The sequence below is a fragment of the Pteropus vampyrus genome, unplaced genomic scaffold (assembly GCF_000151845.1).
Source record: "Pteropus vampyrus isolate Shadow unplaced genomic scaffold, Pvam_2.0 Scaffold324, whole genome shotgun sequence".
NCBI lineage: Eukaryota > Metazoa > Chordata > Mammalia > Chiroptera > Pteropodidae > Pteropus > Pteropus vampyrus.
The window spans coordinates 1,565,004-1,583,249 of record NW_011889105.1 but is presented as its reverse complement, the minus strand read 5'-3'; the positions used below and the strand labels follow the sequence as shown (position 1 = coordinate 1,583,249).

Here is an 18,246-nt window from a genome sequence, read left to right as displayed (position 1 = left end):
ATCACCTTACTAATATGGTGTGATCACGCTACTGTCATGCTCAGGCTGTAATTACCCACAACTGGAGTAAAAGGCATAATGTATACAAAAGCACTTTGGGACCATCTGGTTTCTAAACAAATATAAAGATGATTCATATCACAAATACAATACACATATAATCTCGGTTCAAGTACTTGTACATATCTGTTTATAGTACATGTATGCATATTAGTCACTACCTGCTTGTACCTCTGTTAAAACAATTTTCCTAATATCCTAGCATTCACTAGATTAGATAAATCTTCTAAATTATCTTTTGTATTTTGAGTTAGAATTGTGCAAAATTGACCTTTCTTAGTAGACTTTACTTAGAATTCAGAACTCTATAAGAAGATTCTAAAATCCACTAACAGGCACCCCACTCCCCACCACCAAAAAAAGCTATTCAGAAGCTATCGGAAAACCAATTCTATTTTACATACTCAATTTCAAAAGCCACAGTAGATATGGAATATTCTACAGTAAAGAAGAAAGAAGATTTCATGAGGTGCTGCCTGTAACTTATTGAGGGAAGGAATGTTTATGCTTATAAGGTGACCTCTGAAACAGCCCCCACTATTGAACAGCATTTCAAGTTATTGCAAGCTTTGACACTAGCTCTCAGAAAAAGCTCTGAATTGCTTTTCCACTGATTGGGGTGAATATGTACTACTTTAGCTTCATTGTCAAGCACCTATTTTAAGAAGAGTTGGTTAAGGTTAAATACCACATAGAAATGTCAATTGACAACCAGGTTGCTGAAAGTCAACACTTTGGCGTTATTGGCATAGTAGTATACAACCAGCTTATCAGGATCTCTTTCCCATCCAGTACAGAATTTATTTATGTGATGTTTGCAAAATAGGGGAAACCTGTTGGAAATGTTTCTAACTAGACTTGTTTGTCTTTTTTTGTTTGTTTTTATTTTATAAACTTTCCTTTGACAATATACCCTCAATACTGAGGAGAAAGAACTGACTATTTAAATTTGAGCCATATTTATAAGGTCTATTGTGGAACTGCTATTTGGTTTTCAAAAACAAACAATTTTGTGCTACACTACTTAGAAAACACTTATTTTAAAACATTAGTCAATTAAATGTATTATTTAAATACTCAAGTTACTTTTAAAATTTTAGATCAAATGTTTGAAAATGGAAAAATTTCCTCCAAAGATCTTCTTTGAATTAGCTCTTCCTAAAGGTCAGAAATATATTGACTAAATTTCTAAAAGGCAGATGGATGGAGGAGGGGTTGCTTGTGTTTAAATTAACAGTCAATCCATATGTCAACAAAATCCAAATAGTAAAAAGTCAATCCTAATGACGGCCCTGAGCAATTTTCATAATTAGGTTTTCATCATCCATGACCCATTAATTGTCCTTTGGGAGTGTGTGGAGGTACAGTCTTTAAAAGCGAGTAGAGAATGGGCTCTGGATTATATTGTTTTTGTTTGTTCTACCTAAGATTCTCCAAGTGCTTTGAAGACCATGAACTGTACTCTCAGCCTCTGTAATTTTATAAGACTTCTCCCTCATGAGCCAAGACAGAGAGATATCCCTGTGTAGCCCTTCAGACTCAAGTTGCCCTGCTTCTCAGAGCCTTTAGAAAGTGTCTAAGCTACCAAATCCTTCTGTAGATAGCAAATTAAACCCAAAGAAACTAAGACTTTAAGATGTTAAGTAACTTCCCAAAGAGCATGAAATAAAAGTCTAAAGGGGGCCATATTGGTTTCCTTCATCTTACGAGATAGCTTCCCTAGAATTCATAGGTTCTAGGACATTGAAGTAAATTGATCTTTTCTGATTGTTCTGTGAAGGAAGTCTTTTACTATGAAAGTTAACTGTGAAATACAATGTTTTTATAATAGATTCTTTCTCAATTTTCTTAGCTAGTTTGAAGAAAAGTTTGAAGGAACTATAATTTCCCCAAAATTCAACATGCATTATTGCAATAAAACAAAAACACTTGTGATCCAAAACAGCTCTCCGTTATTAAATTATTAAGAAGGCACTCTCTTAATTCATCTGTTTTGCTGTCTGTTTTTCTTTGTGTATATACTCTGCTTAAACACAAATGCTATATAAAGTCTTTGTTTTTCTTTCTCCTTTACTTTCTGCTTTCTTACCTTCTATTAAAATGCTCTTATCTAAGCGTCTCAAAATCTGAGAAAATGTTAACCATTTTTTTAATCTGTTCAGTCTTTGCCCAGATATTATTATTTGTATTACCCTGATTTTTTTCTTTGTTTTTCTCTGTTTTTATTTCATTGAAATGTATTTTATTATATTTTCATCATTTTGTACAGTTAATAACATAATCTTATATTTTACTAACATATTTTACTGAAAAATTCTAAGAACATTTTGGTTCAGGTCTGCATGAAGTAAAAATCAGTTATTCCATTCTGTGATATAACAATTGGCAATAGAATTTTTATGAAAAGGAGACCAGAAGCTATTTTAATTCATTGGTGAGAAAATATTGAGTGGTTGGACCATGAAACTGGGCCAATAAATGAGTTATAGGTTATTTATGCCCCAAACTCTTTCTTAAAAGAATTTGAAGAATTTAAATGCTAAAAACTACTTTCCTATTGAGGCTGTGTATTACTAAGAGATGGTTGCTTTAAGCTTAAATGTTGTTAATGTTTTTATGCTGACAGCATAGTTCTATTTATGCTAAAAAATAACGATCTCTAAATAGAGGTTAGAAAAATCAGAAAGGTCTTGAAATTGTCCTCTCTGATATTGTCATCTATTACACACTAACCAGTAGAATTGTTCTATTTAATGATAGAAAACTTATAAAACTAGTGGTCTATTGTCAAAAAGACAAAATTCACACTTGGTTAAATGTTTTATCTTTCAACTAGTTGTTCTAATATAGTTACTGAGAGCGTGGATTTTGAGAAATCTTGATATTCTGAAAACCTAATATAGGCACTTAAAACTTGCTTTGAGCAAGTCCGTAGAGATATCCTGGGATTAATTCAAAGTGAATACTCTAAGATCCCCACTTACACACTGGTAGTATAAACTAAACAGAGAATCGAGCGGTTCTCTAGATCCTTAAGGCAAGTGATAAATTAAAAATTCATTAATCATTTTGATTGAGGCCTGAGATATAGTATTTTAGGAAGAATATTTCCAAGTTTTTTTTTTTTAAATCCCCTGTGGAGGAAAATGAGCAAGGGATACAGTTCACCAAGAAGAAACCACCGCTTCGAATGAGGGGGAAAAAAAACGGGGGGAGGAGAAAGAATTAGGAAGTTCAGATGCAATCCCCTATAGTGCTATGTATAGCTTTGAGTCTCAGCTTTGTCGCCTTCATACAGTTAGGCAACGGGTACTCTTGGTAATAACACTGAAAGCAGCAGTTTTTAAAGATATACTCAACTTTCCCTGTTCCCAGGATGTGGGATTCTAATGAAACCACCCGTGCAATCCGTGTCTCAGACACTGTAGACTTTGGAGAGCTACATTTGCTGAAATGTCTAGTGAGAGCTAAAATAAGCCCCTTTGGTGGAAAAAACCTGCTGAGTGGTTGAAATCAGAGCTGCAGAAGGTCACTTGCTATTTTAGTAGCTGCAAGCTGGTCCTCATTTTATAACATTATAGTTATAAACAAGAAGTTGTCACCTTGCTTGTCAGTTTACTTATTTCTCACTGAAATAAGCAGATGTCTCTGTTTTTTCTTCTTAGAATTGGGCAATTTGGATGACTTGTTTCTGAATTTTGCTTTACTGGGTGGATCAATACATAAGAAAACTTATTTTTCATATATTTCTTTAAGCGTTACTTCAAAATAATGTTTTTACATTGTCTAATATTACTGACCTTTAAAACTCCATTTACCATTGTGAACTTTATCATATATATATATTTATCATATCATATATATATAATCTCAACCATCTGTAAATGCCTTAAGGGAGAACTTCCTTCTTCTTTGATTTATTCAATAGATCACAATGAAGATTGATGAGGATGGGGGAGGGATGTGGAAGTCCTTTACAGTCTCAGAAAGGTAATAGAGAGCCAACTAACTTCTAGAATTATTTGGACCCAGTCCATTAGGAAATTGAGAAAGGAGGTTAGCTCCAGCCCCAGGGTTCTATAATTTTTGCACACAACTATTGAAAATTACCATCAATTTTATTCCAGTTTTCCTTTCATAAATATAATTTCTCTTATTGCCCATGTCATAAGTGGATTTAAGATTATCCCTAAGGCTTCTAAGGAAATGTGACAATTTTACCAATATTTAAATTTTTTTCATCAAAAATGATAAAGTGTATTTGCCTATCGCAGTTATTTTAAAGTTTTTATTGAGGTATAATTGACATACAAAAAGCCGTACATATTTAATGTATACAGCTTAATGATTTTGGAGATAAGTGCACACCCATGAAGCTATCACCACAATTTATGCCATAAACATATCTCTATATCAATTATTTTAAAAATTTCTCAGATTATTCTTTCACTTGAATCCCAAATTGTCATTTCTATCTCATAAAAAGTTACATAATACACGAAGTTACAAATTCTGTTAATTGGTTTTAAGTCTTGGGTTCCAATAAGCCTTCTTTCAAGAAAGGGATCAGGGTCAAAGTCTAAAAACAAAACAGCGATTTTATTTTTAAAATGTTATATATATACGTATGCACATATGGGGAAGTAGAAGGAAGAGGAAGAGAGAGAGAAAGTGAGAGCAAACTATTTTTCATGAGATTAACAAATAGAAAACAAGGATCATGGACCTAATATTAACCTGTAATTATATAACCAGTTTTCCCTGGCCAGCATCAATGCTTTTAAACTTTACCTCATCATGATTGAAAAGAATGACTGGATTGAGCATATAAAATTGTTTTCCTTATTGCTTGACATCATTTTATTAACTATCAAAGCAGCCCATGTACTCTGAGTTAGACAAACCTCTGTCTCACTGAACACATATACAGAATCTTAACTACTGAAAAGATGTAGCTGCATTTTATTATCCACTTAAGAAATTTCTAAACTCATTCCTGATCTTAGGAAGAGCAGAGTGTAGGGCTCATGGGCAGCACCTCTGAAGATGGTAGTATTTCCCATTAGTCAGTCATCTGGGCCATATTCCTGTTGGAACCATTATCCCAGCACAATATGTGCTGACTTCTTCTTCGATATGTGCCTTCTGCAGCCGGAGCTAGTTAAAGAACCCAACAAAAATTGTGTTCCAAGAGCCAACTGCAATCCAAGTCAGGGAAATGGATGAAGGATGTACGATTGCCCAGAAAGATTCTATATCCTCTGCTTTTTAACTTTAGTCTCTTTGTCTGCACTTTCTCATGTGGTTGGTCCCTGGAGATGATAGTGTTTACGATTACCTTCTCTATTTTTCCAAGCAAGGACTCTTGAAAGTTCCTTTGGCTCCTAGCAGGAACTTCACATACTGTATTCATTGTCTCTCCCTTTGTCCCCTCTTTTGAAATCCTTCTCCCCTTTTCACGACTGCAGACTCCTAGTCCAAGCAAACCATCTCCTCTGATGTTTGTGCATCTTTCTAACTGACAGAATGAGCCCTCAGGCCTTGCTCCTATGGGACTAAGTCTAGCTTTACCCTGTGGTTTATCAACCTGAGCTTTGAGAGGGGATCAAGTCAGGTTTTTGCACGCGGCTCACCTTTGTACTGCAGACTCATTGAAGGAAGTGGAAGGGAACTGCTCTGAAACTGCTGCTACTGTCTTAACTTTAACTGAAATATATAAGCCTTATGTCAAAAAGAGATTTGCCTTTTATTTCTCACCACGAGTATGAGAAATAATTATGCATGTTTTATGTTTGACTTCAAAGCCATTGTGAGTGCTTAGGCTTTAAAATCATTAAACAAAGGGTAAATCTAAGCTTTCTAAAATATTTTGTGAAATAAAGCAGAAAATAGAAGAATGGATGGATAGATGCACATTTGCGACATTATTTTTACTAACTCTACATTGGTCTAGCACCTACTATATTTAATGTTCTCTCTCTCATTCTCGCTCTTGTTCTCAGTCGCTCTTTCTCATTTGTAGTCCGTGTGCATCCTCATTCAGAGTTGTCTTGAATCCAGCTTCTCCTCTCCATCTCTGTTCTTATCACCAAGTCCAAAACCTCCTCATATCTTGCCTGAATTTTCACAACAGCCTGATTAATCTCATACTTTCTAACGCCATCTCATCCTTGCTATGACCACAACCACCTTTCTAAAAACAAAACAAAACAAAACAAAACTGACCACGTCACTGTCCTGCTTCACAGCTTCCACAAGCTCTCAATCACTTACAAGATAAAATTCAAATTCCTTACTCAGCTTTTAAGTCTCTAGTCACAATTTCCATCCCTCATCTTATATCTTCTCATCTCTTCCATACACTCTATGTTGCAAACACTACAGACTTCTTGCCAGAAAAGAGAGACTCAATTTCAAAACACCATTTGCTAGCTCTGTAAAAATGAGTCAACTCGCTCACTCTTCCTGAACCTCATTTTCTTCATCAGTAAAAGAGAAATTGTTTGTAAAAGGTAAGCATTGTAACGACATAAAATATGTCAGACATTATCAAGCCTATAGCTAGTTTTTCTATCTGCCTTTGTAATGTCATTTCCTCTACCTAAGTTTCATCTTTCTCTTCTCCATGTGACAAACTGCTGCTCAATAGGTATGTTCTCCATGGTTATTTTTCTGCCACCTGAAATTGAGTTAGGCACTTTCTTCTTTGGGCTTCCATAATAACTCAAGGCATTTACTACATCATGATATGATATGATATTATTGTAAGATCTTGAAAAGAAAAGTCTTTTTTAAAATCTGCACTTTAACCTGGTGTATAATAGCTTCTCAAAAAATATTTGTTGAGTGAATATATGAAGGCACTATACTGGGCTCTATAGTCCAGTTCTTGAAGACCTCACAATCTTGAAGGATATAAAACAAACAGAATCCATACAAATAACCACAATGTGAGTCTGGCTGGAATAAGGTTTAATTGGAGGTAGAATCAAAGTGCAATGGTAGCAAGCCTTCTACCCGAAGACACAGGGAAGCAGGGAAACCTTTGCCAGTAATGGACATCTGAGCTGGGTCCCAAAGCATGCATGTGGATTTAACTTCAGATTTTGCTCAACTTGCCCACCTGTTTAGTATGCACACTCCTCCTCATAATCCATAGAACTCTAAGTTTTTGTGGCAGAAGGCCAGAGAATTCTAAAACCGTGGCCAACAGTTTCCAGGAGATGTCATAAAGGGACAGATAAAGAGTTTTTTACAATGCAATTTTGAGCAACAATTGTAGTTTTGCTTATAAACCTTTAAGCCTGTAAATTACTGCCAAATCAGCATATCTTTAAAGATGAAAACAAACTATACCAAGATGGTAAAGGTTTGAAAACGATAGAGCCATAAAAATCTACATTTTCATTATATACCTATGAGGAATTTTTTTAGATTCTAAGTAATTAGACTGCTCAAATGAAAAATAATGAATCATGGCATACCAACCTATTTTAATATGATATATAAAGTAATTCCTGCCCTTTTTTATAAATAAGATATTCAATAAAATTTTGAATATAGGATTTTTTTTAAAGAAAGGATTTTATAAGACAAGAAGCAATGAAAGTCTAGAAATGTTCAATGCTGAATCCAATACAGCATAGCTATTATCATAAGTTAGCATTTGTAGTACCTTCTACACCTATCACTTTATAGTTCTAATTAAGAGTCTAATAAATATTAGAATATCTTTCTTTAGTAGCTAATCCCAAAATTAAATATCTGTTTTGTTTTCATTGCAGTCATCACATTGCTTCTCTAATAACAAACTATCTGGAATTTTCTAATAATGATAATTTATTTATTCAGTGTTTATAGTGTTCCAGGCAATGGTCTATATAAGATTTTTTATTTGAAAAGTTCATTAGAAGCTTAATATGCTTACATTTTTTATTCTCTACATTACTAAAACTCAACTTATTTCACACCATATATATCAGAATCTTAGTTAGGTAAAAAGAAGTTACCTAAGTACTGCTTTGAGAGTTATCCTGAATAAATGAAATATGGCTATTTAGAAAAACTGTGATAAAGGAGATTGAATTTGAAATGGCACAACCTAAAACACACAAAAATATTTCATTTCTGTATGAGCTAAGAACAGTTATCAGGCTGAAAATTTAATCATCTCCATTCAACTCACAGCCCACATACAGAATTCCTGTGCACTTTAGTTTATCAAAATGTCACCTTCTTCATAGCAGATGATATAATGAGGGGACCTCCAACCAGCTCTGTCCAACTTCAGGGGATTCATAGCTGGTTTTTAAGGAGAGCTCTTGTGTCTGGTTCTATCGCTCAAATTTCACAACTCCAAACCCAAAATCATTGGAATATAAGATACAATACAAAATACAACACAGTTGAGGTAAATGGCCCCAGAAGACTGATAGTGTTTGTTACTAATGTTTTTATGAATATAAGCATTTCTCTTTTTTAATTATTTTAAAGAAAAGTTTCATTATATAAAAAAATTAGAGAAGAGAATATAAGGGCCCCCATGACCCAACTTCAATTATTATCAACTCATGAGTCAATATTATTTCATCCCTCTCCCCTTATTAACTAGGTCAGATATCTACATGGTTCCAAGGTCAAATTAATAAAAATAATATCATCAGAGAAATCTGGCTTCAACCACTGTTCCTCTACTCTATTCTCCTTCCTCTATAGAAAACTATTTTTTAGGTGATTGTTTAGTTCTCCCTTTTTAAAAATTTATAAAAATATAAAGTACATTTATATTTTAATTCCCCTTTTCTGAGATAATCAATAGAGGTCTAATGGTTTTCAAATATTTTAAAGAATTTGGACTGTAAAGGTCAAGACCGTTACTAAAATTTTAAGCCAAAAAGCAAGAGACATGTTAATTTGTATTTATTTTTAAATAACTAATTATTTGAACACTTTACAACTTGTAAGACCCAGGTTAGTGATCAAAAGGAAGAGGAAACGGCAGTAAATTTTGATTAAAAGGCTAAAAATTGAAAAAAAGGCAATAAAGAGTTTGTCTGGAGATTTTTAAATAGATAGTAGTGTTAAAAACACTCTGATACAATTGGAGTATCTCCAAAAGGTATTCCAATAGTAAACACATTAAAAGCAGGTTTCTTAGAGCAGAGTGGGATTTCATTCACAAACCCTTGAATTGATATTTTTTCTCATAGATCGAATTGCACAGAACATCATTAAGTCCCATTTGGAGACATGTCAATACACCATGGAGGAGCTACACCAGCTGGCGTGGCAGACCCACACCTATGAAGAAATTAAAGCGTATCAAAGCAAGGTACTCTGGGAAACTACGGGAAAGTTTTACTGTGGATTCTCTATTTCTAGCTTTCTCAACCTCAGCAGTATTGACTATTTTGGACTGAACAATTCTTTGCTGTAGGAACTGTCCTGTGAGATGTTAAGCAAATCCCTGGTCTCTGCCTACTGGATGCCACCAGCACTCCTCTCACACACAATTACAAAAATCAAAATGTCTCCAGATAGTGCCAAATGTTTCCTGGGTGGCAAACGCCCTCCCCCCGCCCCCCCCCAACTGAAAACCAGTGCCCTAGGGACCTGAGTGACAGGGGAGAATAGGCATACACCAAATGATTTTCAGACATCTCATGGTGGCTTCTTGCAGCCAGGCAAAAAACAAAAGCAATTGAGAAATAATAACAGTAATAATAGTCACAAACATAGTGCAAAGATATGGGACAAAGCATTCTAAATGCTTTTTCTTGCCCGCATGTATAAAAAGGGCCAAAGAAAAAAGGACAACTCGCCCCATAGTATTATTGTTATTATGTTGATTATTTTTTGTGTCCATTAGAAGTTTTTAAGAGAAGGTATTTGTTGTTGTCCTATATTTACATTATTTTGCTTTGGAATTGAGATCCTTGGTTACAAAATTTACCAATAAATGAAACGTTAATAAAATGTATAAACGTATCTGTATCTAAATATGTAATTATAACATGCTTATTTTCTCCACTGGAACGATTAAGTCTTGCCACTTTTATATAAATAAGGAGACAAAACCATAAGTATTGTTATGGTCAGAAAAAAACTGAATTAACACACTCAGATTTATGTTTCCCATTCCAAAGTAAATAACCCAAGGATGAAAATACATTTCTGGGATTCTATATTTCTTAAGAGAAAGATTTGATTAGATATCTTTTCCCTTGAAATATTCCTCAGTGCAAGAGTTTATTTTTACAAAATGCACTAAGAGCTTGAGTTTATTTAGGTGAGGTGGAGGAGAAAAAAGAGGGGAAAAAGAATAAAGAAACTGTAAATAACTATCTTTACATGTTATTTCAATGTTTTCATTATTTTAGCTTCAGTATATTGATAATTGTGGTGTATCAAGGTTCAAACAAGTCAAAACAATATCTTAGAAAATATCGTCTACCCCTTTTAAAGGAATAGGTCCCCAAGAGATAGGTAAGCACCAGTAGGGCAATCTCGAGTATTTTATTGACTCTCCAAGTTGTTCTTTGCTCCACATACATTCTGTCTTTTCTCTCTTGAAGTCCAGGGAAGCACTATGGCAGCAATGTGCCATCCAAATCACTCATGCCATCCAGTATGTGGTAGAGTTTGCAAAGCGGATAACAGGTTTCATGGAGCTCTGTCAAAATGATCAGATTCTACTTCTGAAGTCAGGTAAGCAAGAAGAAAATTTATGGAGTGGGCCTATTTTAGACCAGGATGTGGTCGACCCTTAGCTCAGTGTTGGTTCTAGAAAATCCTCTTTCTAATACGTAACTTATTTTTACCACCCACACTGTCAGCCAACTCCCAAAGGAAACTCTCAGTAATAAAAATGCCCTGATACTCATTCAATTCCCCTTTGAAGTCAAATACAATTTTGCTTATTGAAAGTGGAGCTATTAATTGCGAAGGTTGAGATACCCAGCTTGACAGGCAGTGCAAGTAATTAGCGTGTTAAGGTGGCTGAATTGCTGAGCTGGCTCTAAAATGTACTACTTGCCTTCTGTTGCGGGGCGGGGTGGGGGAGGCGCGGCGCGGGAATCCAGGCTAGCTGAGCTCTGCCTCTGTGGTCATTTCCGATGATTTTAATGAGGATAGCCTGCAGCCAGAATACACCAGGAGAAACTCCACTGTGCTCTCACTTCTCCCTTCCCCTTCTCTCACATATACTCTCTGACACACACGATCACTTAGGAAGTAGCTCAAGAAATTTGTGCATGATTGACTTTGCAGACACTATTACCTAAAAAAAAAAAAAAAAATTGTCTTTCTTGGCCCCATTTGAAAATAGAAGATAAGAACCACCAGAGTGTGTATGTTAACCTCATGGTCCTGAGCCATAGTAATAATAATAACATACTCATATGTAATAGTGTACATATATGTTTATGTTTACCTATGACATCTCATTTAATCTTGTGAGATCAGTATTATTTCCATTTTAAAGAAGAGGAGGTGAAGATTCAAGATTCAATATCCTAAAGCCAATATACAGCAAAGCTGGCATTTGAACTTAGGGCATATAGAAGTCTGTTATTCTAAGTTACTGCTGCTTCACCAAATGATACAGGTTTATACAAATCTTGACTCAAAGATTAACTTGATGTATCAGTTATCCTATCCTAGTGAACCTTTTCGGATACTCCTTGGACTTTCTCACAGCATGGTTACTAGGTTTCAAAAGCTAGCATTCCCAGAGAACAAGGCAGAGTGCATAGCATTTTTCCAGCTTCAGAAGTTACAAAGTGTTACTGCTACCACATTCTAGTACTGGAGGCAGTCACAAAGGCCCACATGGATTCAAGAGTAGGAGACATGGTCTCTAGAGGTAAAGTGTTAGAAAAGCATGTAAGATAGAAGATATTTTTGCGACTTTCTTTGAAAAATAAAATCTGCCACACTTGATATGTGGCCTTGAGCTAACCTCTCAAAATGAAAGTTTCCTCATTTGTAAAATGAAAAGATGGACTAGAAATAATGATTTCCAAACTCGGAATTGCATCAGCAACATCAGAGAAGCTTACTGACTGTTCTGGTTCATAAACATCATCCGAAGCCCATGGAATCTGAATCTCTTAGATGGGAACCCAGTTCATTGTAGTAACTAAGTCTCCGATATAAGCAGTCCATGGACTGACATTTGGGAACCATTGGACCATATAACCTTAACATCTCTGCCTGCTGTAAAAATGTTGACTCTAGTACAAAAGTCAGGATATTTAACCTCTTTAAATCTCCTGTAACTCATCCACAAAAAGGGACTAATAAAACTTACATGAAATGATATTGCAAGGAGCAAATAAAAAAATAAGGGGCCAAAATAAATGCCACATTGTAGATACTTAATAAATGGTACCTATCACTTTTGATAGAAAAGTAATGCTTCAGTTAATATTTGCAAATCCCCTCCAATGTGTAAACCCCTATTCTAGGTGACACATGAGGGAAAGCAAAGAGAAATCAGCAGAATAAAATAAATAAAACACAGACATAAATATGGCAGCATAACAAAGGCACCATGGGTACCTTTGGGTACACCACAAGTGTAGCCAAATCACCCATATGATGCCCCCATGCAAATTTGTGGTTTCTGAGTCTGCCTGTCACCTTCCAACACTCTATGGGGCAAAAGCCCATTTCTCTAAAATGTGGAGAAACTGTGCAGCAAGAGCTCCTCAGGATGTCAACAGATTTTCAGAGGAAAAAACAAAGGTAGTAAACTAATTCATTCAATAAATATTTATTAAGAACCTACTAAGTGCCAGGGACTTTTCTAGGTCATGGAGACACATGGGTGAATAAAACAACCACAACTGCCTATGGGTGCAGACAAGGGTCCTGCCCTCATCGGGCTAACAGTGAACTCAAAGAAATGCTAGGGTCCTTCAAGGTTGAAAAAGCTCCTTCATATAGAAGAAATGAGATTCAACATTCACAGAATGTTGAATCTCATTTCTTCTATATCCCATTTACCTCTGGAGAGAGATAATATTCAGCATTTTGCCAAAACTTATTTGCCTAAGAAACCTTCATTTCAAAGAACATCAGATACAACTGGTTCCCCAAGAAATACAGAGAGAGTCCCTATTTAAAGTCATCATATGCTGAAATATACATTGAGCATGTGAAAAACTGAAGCAGAAATCTAGTTTTCCCATTATCAAAATTTCTGCGAAGTTAACGGATTGAACTTGCCTGCCACAAAGCTCCTTTCTGGGTCACTTACCATCACTTGTAAATTTAAGAGTGGAAACTAACTTTAATATTAGTCAAAAAAAATACGAAGAAATGTAGCTTTAAAAAATGTTATTGTTGCCCTTCATTTTAGTGTCCTTTAAAGTATATTTTATCTTTAATTCTTTACATAAGCATCAAGAGAACTTTATTTCTAAAACAGGCATTTTTTACTTGGGAAGGAATCTTAAAGGATTTCTGTATGTGTGTGTCTATGTGTGTCTGTGTGTGTTTTAAAGTTTTTGAAAGTCTCTTGACCTGTATACAGTAATACCCTCTTTATTACTGCATATATTATACATAGTTGTTGTTGTTGTTTACTCATAGGTTGCTTGGAAGTGGTTTTAGTGAGAATGTGCCGTGCCTTCAACCCATTAAACAACACTGTTCTGTTTGAAGGAAAATATGGGGGGATGCAAATGTTCAAAGCCTTAGGTAAGTTTACCTTTGATGATGACACAATTTTATTAGCTACCAAATCGAAATTAGTAAATGAAATACCTTGATTCTTTAATGTGAACTAGTATCTCACTATTTGAGCCTTCAATGTTCCAACTCTTCAAATCTTATAATTGTGTATCCAAATATGAAAGGAAGGAGAGAACCATGGACCCTGTTGAGAACTGGCCATGCCTTATTCAGAATTCAATGAAGACTGTTTCTAAAAAAAAACTTTACAATGCGTTATAGGTCATTCTTTGTAGGGTCAGCTTTTTAAGAAAAACCTTCTAGCTTACTGCTTCACAAAGTATATTATGTAGACCACTGGTGGTCCTTGGGGTGACCTCTTACATTTTTTATGTAAATTCATGATCACAAATTCATAATGTATTTAACTAAAGAGGAGCTCCTTCACTCAGACAAGTGACTTTCTCCCTGTTAATTCACGAAGTTCTGGGAGCACAGATAGAGTGGGTGTTAACCTGCCCAAAATGATCCCCAGACTATTCTTGTGGGAGGACACGGACAGAGTCAGTTTCTGGAAGTTTATATCACTCACATCCAGTCATCAGTGCACGGCATGGATAAGAACATTAGCAAAGATGGACTGATGCCAGGAAAGGTTCTAACGATTGACAGTGCCTCTGTTCCACATCCTGGCCATAGACATCAAAGAAGGCCACTAGCCTTTCACCTCTTGTGCTGTTAGTTGATATGGCAGCCAACAGCAAGTTCACCAGGGCTGGCAGTGTTTCCCTTCTGCAGTTGATACACATCCATGTCATCTCCAAGGCTAGATTTTCAAGAAAGGAGGAAAAGCCTTGGCAAGCAACTTGGGTATATTTCCAGCTTCATAAAATAAACATTTGCCAAGGATCAGTATAGGGATGAAGCATTATTTGGCCAAAATTCACAATGGCTAATCAACTGGCCTGCAAATTATTCATTGGAAGGTTAAAATAAATGAATGCTTGTTCCTCAGTCAAATTTCCAGGGAAGTTTCCAAATTGAAAAATACCGCATCTCTGTTTTATAAGTTTTTAACATCTCAGTTTGAGGCCCCTGGGCACCCTACATTGCTGATAGCCCTCAATCCCTTATACATAATGTTTCAGGTTTTCTATGAATGCTATCTTTACACTAAAAGATCCCTAAATCACTTATTTAAATTTTTTTAGTTAGAACTAATTTCGAACTTATACAATTAGCTGTGGGTTATAAATCCACGCTTGGATAGTACAATGAGCACACACCATTTCCATCAGCCGCTCATTGGTAATGTTAGCTTCCATTATCTGGTCACTGTGGTGCCTGGATTTCTCATTCTTTGATTACTACTAAGTCCTTTTTATGGATAGAAACTTGGAAATATAATTTTTATGTGCCTGTTATGCAAAACCTTGAATAACTTCTAAATCTTGAGATTTTTTCTTACTACTTCCCATTCCATTCAAGTATTTTCATTTAATTTGCCTTTTTTATATATATAGGTTCTGATGACCTAGTGAATGAAGCATTTGACTTTGCAAAGAATTTATGTTCCTTGCAGCTGACTGAGGAGGAGATTGCTTTGTTCTCATCTGCTGTTCTGATATCTCCAGGTAGGGAGGTCTAAGGTCTTTACCTTTTTTTTAAACCTGTTTTACCATCTTTCATATAATTATACCTTCCTCAGCCAAGGTGCTCAGGAGAACTTTAAAAGAGCTATATTTCTTTAGCAAGCTTATGATACTTTTGGACAATTCAAAGGAAAGTAATCTCAAGTGAATTTAAATGACCAATTTTGTCCCCAAAACAAGAGTAGAGCATGTGCTAAGAGTCACTCTAGATTTAGATAAGCAAAATTGATCCTTAACAGGTAAATGAAAACTGATAGTGACCTGAGTTATAACTAAGTTCTATTTTGATTTTAAAAATAAAAGACATAAGATATTGAATGCCAACTATAATTGAAATTTTTTTAAATTAAAAAAATTATACTTTATATTTTTAAATGAAAAATGCTGTTGAGGTTTTATAAATAATGTCTTATCAATAAAGAAAAGAGTTGAAAAAATAAATCTAATGAGTTTCTAAAAAAATAAAAATAAAGCAAATAGGGAAAAAAATGTCCAGTAAGGTGAGATATAGTAGAAATATACATGAATGAAAGATCCAGCAGAGAGACTAAAATGAGTAAAATGTACATTTTCTTCTCTCCTTAAATATCTCTTTCTCTGGCTTTTTCACCCAAATTAATATTGGTGTGCTTACTTCAGGTAAATGCTGCTGCCTTCTCTCTCTCTCTCACTCTCTCTCTCTCTCTCTCTCTCTCTCTCTCTCTCTCTCTCTCTTTCACAACAAACAGTAGGGGCTTTAAAAGAAGATGAGGGCAGCAGAGGAAAAAATGATCTACTAAAGGTTAGAAAAAGAAGAATCTCTGATATAGACATTCTAGTATAGGATCTGTCGCCATTTATCTATGTGACCTTAAACACTTGGCCCCTTAGAGCCTTAGTTTCCTCATCTATAAAGTAAGAATTTGGCTTCATAATAATAAAGACCTCATCTAGCTTTAAAATGCAATAAAATAGCAAAAAAAAAAATCAAAGAAAGTAAGATGTGACATTTATAGATCAAATAGAACTATAAGAATTAAAATACACATATATATGGCAGCTTGAAAATGTATAGAATTCTAATAAACAAATACATGGCTCCTTCTTCAACCAGAATGAGAATTCAGAGTCACTCATTCAGCTGTCTGTTCAGTTAAATTTGGGGTCAAGGGATAGCAGTGTCGTTGACTGTTCTCTACTAAAATAAAGACACAGTCCTGCTAATTTTTACTGTCAAGAGGCTCATTCCTTCTATAACCCATTTATCTCTAGAGACTAGATCTCTTTTTTTTTTAGACACTAACTTATTTTTCCATGAGGCTGGCAGAAACTGGTCTTACCTATGACTGTACACTTTGACACATCATTCTAGCCATACCTACCAGTAATACCAGCCCCTACATTCTTTATCAGTTAGGATTTATTTATTTATTTTTAAATCTTATGATTTATTTTATTTGCTTCTGTTTTTTTTACTGAATTACTTTATTAAAAAATAGAAATTTGTTATCATTCAGAGTGTTGTTACTAACAGTTTCTTTTGTGGCTCTGTCTAAATATCAAACTATACTTTTTTTTTTTTAACCCTAGAATGTTTCCCAGGCCTAGAAGCACAAAGATAAATGGAGGAAGTGACACAAAATATTTACTTCTGGTAGCAACCAAATGCCAAATAATTGTCCTTCTACCATTTTCTCACCGCATGTGATTATTCCCATTGAGTATAGTTCAGGAGAATACTAGCTCTAAGCCTATGGGTCTATGATGAGGGAGGTGGTTCCTGCTTGCTCCAAGAAAGCATTGCAAAATTCGTTGTCCTCTTTAGGTATGTTTGTGGCACGTCAGCAAATTCCTAGCAGCAAATATTTAAGAATGATATATCAAACCTAAACAATCCTTAAAAATAACTGCCCCCAGAAGGAAGGCAAGCTTGTTCCTTATGAGTTAGGAATCAACTGAACTATGAGCATTTTTCTAGAAAGAACATGCTGTGGCCATCAAATTCTGCTCATTTTGGAAGCACGATATTTGGCTTATTCTATCTAGTGAGGAATTTTCCAACCTTGGGAGCCAACCTACGCTCAGAGGCTTTAGCTACTCTAAATACCTCGTTTGCCACCCTGGCCGAGTGCCATATTTAAAAAGAGAAGGAAGATAGATTTCCAGACAACATAGGCTCCAGCTCATGCCAGACCCCACCCTTCCCTCCCAGGTTCTTGCCATAATGACCACTGTTTATTCAGCTCCAAATAGTTTATGGAAGGGAGAGGGAGGGAAACTTAATTTATTCTGATTGACAATTGTCAACTGAGGGCTTTTGTGCTCACTTACGTAAGAGTTTGCTTAATCGTTGGCTAGACTTGTTCTTGCTCTGTCTAGGATTACAGAATCGAGTTTCTCGCCTGACCTGAACTGCGTTCAGAAGGATTATGTCCAAGTTCTTTTCCATGAGTGTTTGTTCAGCATTTGGAGACTCTAGGTGTCTCCTCATTGAAGCTCCAGCATAAGGCCTTGATTCTAGGCTGAATTTTGTCACCATGGTGTATAAAGCTTCTAGGAAGAAAGGAAGGAAGGAGGGAGGGAGGGAGAGAGAGAAGGAAGGGAAGGAGGAGGGAAAGAAAAAAGAAAGGAAAGGAGGAAGAGAGAAAGAAATGGAGGACTTATCTTATTCACCATTAAAATATTCAATATAGAAAAAGATGACTCAGGATTAAATTTTTAAAATTGATTCGTGTTTATGCTATATAAATGGTAATGTAGCATATAAAAGAGGAGGGGGTTCTGAATACCAAAAATATTGCTACAATAAATTTGCTTCACTTCTATAATTCATTTGTTCACAAATCATTAACTTCTACTTTAAAGGAAAATCTCAGCA

At 35.3% G+C, this 18,246-nt stretch overlaps 1 protein-coding gene across 2 annotated transcripts in view; it reads left to right on the top strand.

Moving 5' to 3' along the window:
- Nucleotides 1–18,246, top strand: part of RORB (RAR related orphan receptor B) — a 186,125-nt gene that overhangs the window by 156,552 nt on the left and 11,327 nt on the right. For both annotated transcript variants that reach the window (XM_011377907.2, XM_023521951.1), the window contains exons 5-8: nucleotides 9,270–9,391; nucleotides 10,635–10,767; nucleotides 13,657–13,764; nucleotides 15,261–15,371. In XM_011377907.2, the coding sequence (XP_011376209.1) occupies nucleotides 9,270–9,391; nucleotides 10,635–10,767; nucleotides 13,657–13,764; nucleotides 15,261–15,371 (474 nt within the window). The remainder of the gene's footprint in view (nucleotides 1–9,269; nucleotides 9,392–10,634; nucleotides 10,768–13,656; nucleotides 13,765–15,260; nucleotides 15,372–18,246) is intronic.